Source organism: Electrophorus electricus, chromosome 22 (genome assembly GCF_013358815.1).
Source record: "Electrophorus electricus isolate fEleEle1 chromosome 22, fEleEle1.pri, whole genome shotgun sequence".
Lineage (NCBI taxonomy): Eukaryota > Metazoa > Chordata > Actinopteri > Gymnotiformes > Gymnotidae > Electrophorus > Electrophorus electricus.
This window is the reverse complement of record NC_049556.1, coordinates 12,668,854-12,677,231: the sequence shown is the minus strand read 5'-3', so window position 1 is coordinate 12,677,231 and position 8,378 is coordinate 12,668,854. Positions and strand designations below refer to the sequence as shown.

General features: G+C 46.2%; 2 protein-coding genes across 5 annotated transcripts in view; both read left to right on the top strand.

Moving 5' to 3' along the window:
• Positions 1-864: 864 nt before the first annotated feature.
• LOC113568722 (acidic leucine-rich nuclear phosphoprotein 32 family member B-like) lies at positions 865-5,916 on the top strand. 2 transcript variants are annotated; one of them, XM_026996899.2, is made up of 7 exons: positions 865-1,025; positions 1,895-2,044; positions 2,252-2,374; positions 2,598-2,778; positions 4,626-4,735; positions 5,371-5,419; positions 5,524-5,916. In XM_026996899.2, the coding sequence occupies exons 1-7, from the start codon at positions 972-974 to the stop codon at positions 5,601-5,603; spliced, it is 747 nt and encodes a 248-aa protein (XP_026852700.2). In that variant the 5' UTR covers positions 865-971; the 3' UTR covers positions 5,604-5,916. The 2 variants fall into 2 exon arrangements, with proteins under 2 accessions (XP_026852700.2, XP_035377575.1); XM_035521682.1 differs by having other exon boundaries at positions 5,371-5,437; positions 5,524-5,606.
• An 81-nt stretch (positions 5,917-5,997) lies between these two features.
• ctc1 (CTS telomere maintenance complex component 1) overlaps positions 5,998-8,378 on the top strand; it is a 27,105-nt gene continuing 24,724 nt past the window's right edge. The window contains exons 1-3 of one of the 3 annotated variants that reach the window (XM_035521676.1): positions 5,998-7,072; positions 7,169-7,332; positions 7,634-7,871. In XM_035521676.1, coding sequence (XP_035377569.1) covers positions 7,031-7,072; positions 7,169-7,332; positions 7,634-7,871 — 444 coding nt within the window. In that variant the 5' untranslated portion in view covers positions 5,998-7,030. The other 2 variants (XM_035521677.1, XM_035521678.1) reach the window with 2 other exon arrangements.

Sequence of the window (8,378 nt, the reverse complement as noted above, 5' to 3'; positions counted from 1 at the left end):
TGTGTGTGTGTGTGTGATCTATTGTATGCATTTATCTCTGTATGTGTGTGTGTGTGTGTGTGTGTGTGTATGATCTATTGTATGCGTTTGTGTGTGTGTGTGTGTGTGTGTGTGTGAGAGAGAGAGAGATCTATTGTATGCGTTTATCTCTGTGAGCGTGTGTGTTTGTGTGAGTGTGGTTGTTTATTTATATTGTCACTTTTTCATGTGCTGCACTACAGAAATTGTTCTGCTTAATGTGAGAACATGGTGTCACTTATGGGAAATAAAATGCCACATCACTATGATGATGAAGGAAGAGAGTGGGTTTTCATGGAGAGATCTCTCCAAACTCGACACTCCTCAGTCCACCAGCTCTGCGCCATCTCCTCAAACTCCACTCCAGCACTCCTCCAGAAACCCTCTACCCCCGAGCTCCAGACCTCCTTCATTCTTATCTACACCGAGACCAGGGTTTATCACCGCTGACCAATCAGAAGCCACCACATAGTGCCATCCGTCCTCCGTAGCATGACAGTCAGGTATCACAGCCACAGCACACTGCTGGTAGGATGGTGACTTACAGTCCTGAATAACACTGACCATTTGTGGTGGGGGAGCACCAATGTGACCACTGTGATTGTATCTTCATCTCTTAGAGACCACAGCAGTGGAGGTAGATAACAAGACTTCATCGACCAGTTTGGCCTACAATTCCATTAGGTTAATTTAATTGACCACGACTGTGATTTAGAGGATGTTTAGGGAACTTTAACAGTAAAACAGCTGTTTGAGTGGGTGTCTCCTTTACAGGGTAACGGGCACATTGGGTGCTGTCTGCTGTGCGTGGACCTAGCCGAGGGGGGCGCCACTGAGGCACAATGGTGAACCCCCCCACAACTCATTCATTTTCCCACCCCGCGAGTCTCCGTCACCCCAGAAACGTGTCTTTGTTGTGAAGTAATTCCCCCATTAGCAAAAATCTCCTGGACATGGATATGAAAAAAAGGATTCACTTAGAACTTCGAAACAGGACTCCCTCAGACGTGAGTAACTGCTGTTGTTAGGCTACGGGGCAGCTAGCTAGGTTAGCCAGGCCAGCGCAGTGTTTAACTCACGGGGCGTCTGACGTTCTTTTCAGCGTTGTCGCGCTAACTGGATAATTGTCGGTGTTTTCCCGGTGAATCGGGTAAGATTATTTTACACGCCGTAAGGACGCGTAGTCGCACTTTAAGTTTGATTCTCATGTTGTGGTTTTGTCAGCTAGGCTAGCTAGTTAGTTAAGGGAACTTCGCTAGCTAACCTCGCTAACCCAGCGATAGCTCTACCATGGTAACGGCCTGCCATGGTAACGCGGTTGCTACGCTAGCTGGTTAGCCAGAGCGCTGGCCAGCGCTTAGCGCCAAAACGTTGTTGTTTCCAGCCTTCGGTCATAATATGACATTTGCTGCGATAAACAGCCATCGGTAAACAATGAAGCGGCGCGCTGTGAGGGTCCGGAGCTGTGTTATTAGCCCGGGCTGGTAAACGGCGTAGTGAAAGTGCCGCTAGCTGGGCTTAGCTGGGCTACGTCCCGCCGAGTGAGCCGCAGACACACCGACGGCCGCTCACGGTTCACTGATGTAAACGACCGTTTAGGAGGTTTGCTGGGGGTTTTTTAAAGGCAAATACTACTTTAGGTGTTCATCTCTTTCTCTTTTCTATTCATGCGCACTCTTAGCTAATTTAAAACAACTTATAATACGGAAAAGTGCAATGAAAAAATTCTTAAGGAAAGAAAATATGTTGGAAAACACCATATAGGTTATTTACGACCCAGCGATACAATTACATTTCCAAAAAACAAGAAGAATTAAAAAAAAATGCATCTTATTTGTTAAACTATCCTAAATGAAGCGGTGCTCCTCCTTCCCAGGTGAGGGAGCTGGTTCTGGATAACTGTCGCTCTGATGAGGGGAAGATCCAGGGTCTGACTGCTGACTACGTGAAGCTGGAGTTCCTCAGTCTGATCAACGTTGGCCTGACGTCCATAGCCAAACTTCCCAAGCTGGTCCAGCTAAAGAAGGTGAGAGTGAGGATGTGGACACTGTCCTGAACATGCTCACTTTATCAGTGACCCGTAGTCTTTAATGGGGTTGATGTTTGTAACCCCATAAAATTTCATCTATATGTACTGTTATAACAGCATTCTGTTGAGTTATAATAACATCAGTCTGTAGTGTTGTAACAGGAGTTTGTGGTGTTGGGTTTGTCTTTTCTGATCTGGAAACAGCTGGAACTGAGTGATAACAGAATCTCAGGAGGACTGGAGGTTCTGGCAGACCAACTTCCCAACCTCACACACCTCAACCTCAGTGGCAACAAGCTCAAGGACCTGTCGACCCTGGAGCCCCTGGTAAGCCCTCACCATTACCCCTGGTAACTCCTCACCTCTAACCCTGTCACCCTCCAGGGTGTGTCTTTATGTTTGCGATATGGTGTTAGTCACCTCACTAACCCAATGAAGACCTTCTGAATGCAGTGTTTGAGTGATCCATTCTCTGGAGCATTAAGCATGCAGTTATCCTGTTTTTTATGTATTACATTTGTGTGGGTTTATTTGTGTGTAACCCTTACAGAGAAACCTACATCGTTTGAAGAGTCTTGACCTTTTCAACTGCGAGGTCACAACCCTGGATGACTACAGGGGCAGTGTGTTTAAGCTCCTTCCACAAATCACCTACCTGGATGGGTATGACCCCGATGACCGAGAGGTATCGGACTCGGACGCAGAGGGATGTGAGGAAGAGGAAGATGAAGGTTAGCATTCCGTCCCAGATGAATAATCTCACCAGTGTTTTGTAGAACACTAAAGCAAGTTCTCAGAGCTACTGAGCTGGATTAGAACCAGGTGGGTATAGTGTAGTGGGTTACAATGCTACCTCTCCTGTGGATGACTCGAGTTCAAGCAAGTCCTCTGTGCCATATCAGTGAGAGTCCATGGGTAAGACTCCTAACACTACATTTACCTGCCTCTCTTACACGGGTCACTCTGGATGTAAAGAATAAATGTAAACCAGAATTGTGGAGCATGTGATGGGATCCATGTAGTATGCTGACAATGTCCTGCTTTATTGTTGTTAGCAGAGTAGACCAGTTTTTCAGAAGGCTGAGTACTTTATGGTTTATCCAGGTGTATTATCCTACTGAACAGACTATTTAAATTAATTTGTGCCGTCACTGCTACTCTAACACATTGCCAATAACTGGCTGTATTTTGAACAACAGTAAGCATTTCTTCATCTATAATGTTAGTTCTTGTTTGCAACAGGCATTATCTCGCTCAGAGCACCAAATGGCACTTGAAGTCTGTAAACTGTTATTCAGGTTAGCCGTACTTGTAATTTGTATATACAACTTGTAACCGTAACCAGCCAATTTTGGTGACATTGTGTTATAGTTCCCCCTAGTTTTTGGTATGTGTACAGTAATATTGCCAATAAAAATATTTACCCCATGCAGTAGTCCACTATATTTTAACTTGCTGCTGAGTGTTACTCTACTCTCAGTGGCCTCCCTGAAGTTGAGTGTATAATTGGCAATGATACACTCCTAAACTGACAGAGAAGTAGCCTGTTATACATTCAGTGGCTTTAATTAATCATAGAAATCAGCTGTGTGGAGTTAATTGTTGAAATCAACTGGTTGTTCCTTGCAGCTGTTCTAGCATCTTACAGTGTCAAGCCTCCTTCACCCCACTTTTATCACTGTGTGGACGTTGTTGAGGTGAACATGTTTATTCTGAACAAGGCAATGCAGTTGGAACAGAGGCACAAGCCCCAGTGCCTGTTAGTGACCTGACCTTGTCTCTGCCCTGTATTAAGGTCACAGCAGGCTGGGGGACGTGTGAACACTGCCATGACCAGCAGGGGGAGCCCAGGAGCATGTAGCAATGCTACAGTGCCAATGGTACATTGTGTCTGATCTAAGAACGTGTTTTAGAGAGTAGCACACACATATGCAGGAAGTGACTGGTCTGGTTGATGGACGACTAATGGTCCTTTGTGAATGTACCTTTGTAATGGCCACTTAAATCAATCATCGTAATTCCTCATTCATTGACCTTTCCAAATCCAACTGTGTCGCCCATCACTGGAGGTGCAAACAGAGTCAGTCCAGGGTAGAAGACGCACAGCACCTGTGTTACACAGGATACGTGATGGTGAATGAACACCTGTGTTACACTGGACACGTGATGGTGAATGAACACCTGTGTTACACTGGACACGTGGTGGTGAATGAACACCTGTGTAACACTGGACACGTAGTGGTGAATGAACACCTGTGTTACACTGGACACGTGATGGTGAATGAACACCTGTGTTAAACGACACGTGATGGTGAATGAACACCTGTGTTACACTGGACACGTGGTGGTGAATGAACACCTGTATTACACTGGACACATGCTGGCCAGTGTGGCTCTGGGAGAAGTTTACTGTTTATGGTTGTGGGGATTTTTAACATAAATTGATCACAACGTGCATCTTTAAATCCGGTCCATATTTGTGACACTATAGAAGCATTCTGATTGGCCAATCACTCTATTTTTAGCCCAACCTGATAGAAAATGACTAAACAACTGTCACTTTTTTCCCAATCCCAAGTAAACTCTGAAGGAGAGGAAGAGGAGGGTGATGAAGATGGAGAAGAGGACTGTGATGAGGAGGATGATGAGGATGACGGCGCTGAGGAGGAAGATGTGAGTGGAGAAGAGGTAAATGATCAGTGTTCAATTTTGGGTAAGTTCTGGAGGTTCTACAGGCACTGACTAATGTGGAGGTTCTACGGGCACTGACTCTAATGTGGAGGTTTTACGGGCACTGACTCTAATGTGGAGGTTCTACGGGCACTGACTAATGTGGAGGTTCTACGGGCACTGACTCTAATGTGGAGGTTCTACGGGCACTGACTCTAATGTGGAGGTTCTACGGGCACTGACTCTAATGTGGAGGTTCTACGGGCACTGACTCTAATGTGGAGGTTCTACGGGCACTGACTAATGTGGAGGTTTTACGGGCACTGACTCTAATGTGGAGGTTCTACGGGGTGGAAAGCACAAGCTCCTTTATTGTGGCTGAAAATAAAAGATGTTTCAGTTCTTGTCGTTTACAGTCATTTCTGCTGCTGTTAATAAATGAAGTTGTCATTGTTAGGAGTTTGGAAGTTGTTGGGACTCTCTCTCTGTGTTCAAGCTACTTGGAAAGACGTCAGTGTTTAAAAAGGCAACAAGACACAGGTTTACTTGAATTGCCTGGTTCACCTGGGCTGTGTTTGCACCTCAAAGACGATGCACACACCTGGGCTAGGCCATTCTAAAATACTAAAACTCTCTCTCAATTGATCTTTTAGGAGGAGGACTCTGGTCAGGAGGAAGAGCTAGATGAAGAGGATGAAAATGGTTAGACTTTGTTTTCTGGTGAATACAAGCAGGGTCACTTGCACGTGTGTTGGGCCTGGAACATGCATGCAGGGCTTTATGTTGATTCTGAATTTGCTGTGCAGATGAGGAGGAAACCAAAGGAGTAAAGAGGAAACGAGACCCACATGATGAAGAGGAGGGTGAGGAGGAAGATGAAGACTGATGCCCATGTACCATCTGCCATAACGTGAGCGAGAGAGCAAGAGAACATTTGACAGGTGTTCAGTTTGAATGCAGCTCTCCACTGGGGTATTAATACCATTGGAGTCTGTCTGGGTTATGTGTGGAGTTCTGTTTTTTCTTTTTTAATACTTGATTCTATATTTCAGTGAGTTTTTATTTTAAAAAAGAATTTTGAAGTCTTAAGAGCAGACTGAAGCTCTGCTGCCTTTTACTTCTTAATGACTTGAACATTGTTACTTTTTCTACATATGAAATCAAATGCAAACTTTGTAAATAAAATCTTTTTTCTAGTAGTTATTTTGCCCTGCACTGCTTTGTATGAGAGATTATCAATTCAGGTCATATGAGAGAAAGATATCAGTTTGTATTTATCCCACCATATGGGAGCATTACACATAAGAACATTACACATCAGTGGTACTCATTTCACTCTGGCATGTAACAATATGACAATATCTGAATACTAATAAATATATTCAACCCAATCAAACACACACAGCCTCTGACCTTTACCCATTAATTTCTTTAGGTTTAGTCTTGCTGAACACTGTCCACAAAAAACAGATGCCTTAACTCTGAGTAAGTGTTAGTCTAATCAAGCCTGTGTCAGAGGTGGTGTTTGTGTCTTCCAGGGTGGAGAAAGGGACCCTTTTCGCATCAGTTCTGCGGGCTGCTCTTGTACAGTAGTCGGGATTATGACCTAAACAGTTTATCCAGAGCCAGTGCATACGCTTGACAGAGGCAAGCTCGCGGAAGCGGTGCATGAAGAATGAACAGAACCGTTGGCTTGAGCTCAGTCTCTGCCAGTCACTGACAGGGGGTTAACTTGCGTATTATAGAATTATGTAGCAATTTAAAGATTTTATGTAAACAAAGCACACAATTGTGATGGAATGCATTGATTTTCCCACATCACACCACAAAATGGTGGACTTATATCTTATCCCAGCTTTTGAAAAGAACATAACAGTGTCCTTGAATCTGAACCAGTAAGAGTCTCCTGGACTGTAATCAGGAGCAGTACATTTCTGCTGGAGGATCAGGATAACAGTGGATCCATATGAAGGTATTACAGTATACCCCAGTATTTCAAATGACGATGGTACATAAAGTAGTGGTGTGTCAAAATGGTGACATGTAATCTGACCTGGAAACAGTGGAGCCAACACTGCTCACTGTAGCCACGAGTCTTTCTGCAATTCCATCGCAGGCCGTGTGGCGGCAGTGGGGAGTCTCGTGACCCCATAACGGGGCGACGAAGAAACGCTGTTTGGCGCGTGTCGATAAAAAATGTTTGTTTTACTCGCGATGAGATGAAAATAAGTTTCAGCGTTTAGTCGCGCGGGAGCGGCAGGAGCTTCGCTTCACACTAACGCTTCGTGTCTGACGAAGACGAAGACGTGACGAATGGAGGCGTTTTTGGATCATTTTGCGGAACGCAGTCGCGCGGTAGGGGCATCGGCTGCGTCAGCTCGTGCTCACAATTCGCGCGCGCGCGTGTGTGTGTGAGAGAGACTTGTGTAACGCGCGCGCTTCTCTCCTCAGGAGCAGGCCTGGCTGCGCGAGGTGCACGCGGCAGTGCGCGACAGGCTGCACGCGCTCGCTGGCGCCTCTCTCGACCTGTCGGTGGAGCAGCTCGCGGAAGCGGTGGTGTGGCGCGTGGAGAGAACCGTCGGCTCGAGCGCGCGGGCGCTGCCGGTCAGCCACAGGTGTTGTCACCTCGCGCTTTAACGTGTTCAGTCTCAACAGCAGCATGCTGGGTCGCTTTATACGCGCATGAGTTACCAGCGCAAGGCCAGCGAGGGTGTCCGTCGCAGTCACCAAACTCTTAAAAATGCTGTTGTCTTCTCCACTGTAGTCAGGGCTTTAGCCTGATGGTATTATTAACACTGATCTTCTCTTCTTACATGATGTTGTGTGTCTTTTAGAGACTACAAAGCACTTGTGTAAGTCGCTCTGGACGAGGGTGTCTGCCAAATGGTGTAATAACAAAAAAAATGTGTGTGTCAGGTGTGTGTCGGTGTCAGAACTGCTCTCCAGACAGCGCACTCCCTGCTTCAGCAGTCTGACCTGGAGCACCAATCAGTACAGAGAATGGGCCAGGGAGGCAGAGCAAGCGCTGCCCAATCACAGAGCACTTGCTCGCACCAGCCTCCTCCTGATTGGTTTTCTGTGTGACGGACGTTCCTCTGGCCAGTGCGATGGCTTCTGGAGAGTGAGAGATGCAAGTGGGAGTGTATACTGTGAGGTACGTCAGTACTCTGATGTTCTGAGAGGGTAAGTGTCCTAAAACTGGGGACATTGTTTAGTCCCCTCTCAGTCTGCCAGGTCCATCGCAGCAAGTGCATCTCTGTGTCTTCTTTTCCGGAGACACTTGCGTGTCCCGTTTCTGAACTCCTCTGTCAGCTGATAATGACCAGGGCCAGCTAGACGGATGGAGAAAACGCATGAAAAAATGACAGGGTGCCTAGTGATGTTTATGTTTGCTTAGACTAGGACTAATGCTTGTGTTTAGGGTCGATGTCCAAACGCCCCAGTGGCTTAAAGGTTCTCTAAGGTTCTGCTCCAAACACCCCAGTGGCTTAAAGGTTCTCTAAGGTTCTGCTCCAAATGCCCCGGTGGCTTAGAGGTTCTCTAAGGTTCTGCTCCAAATGCCCCCTGTTTCTTTAGCGTCGCAGGCGTGTGACACCTGTGAGCAGGGGGGACGTCTCTCTTCTGTCCGTCACCTTCCACTGTAGAAGCTTTAATATCTTGA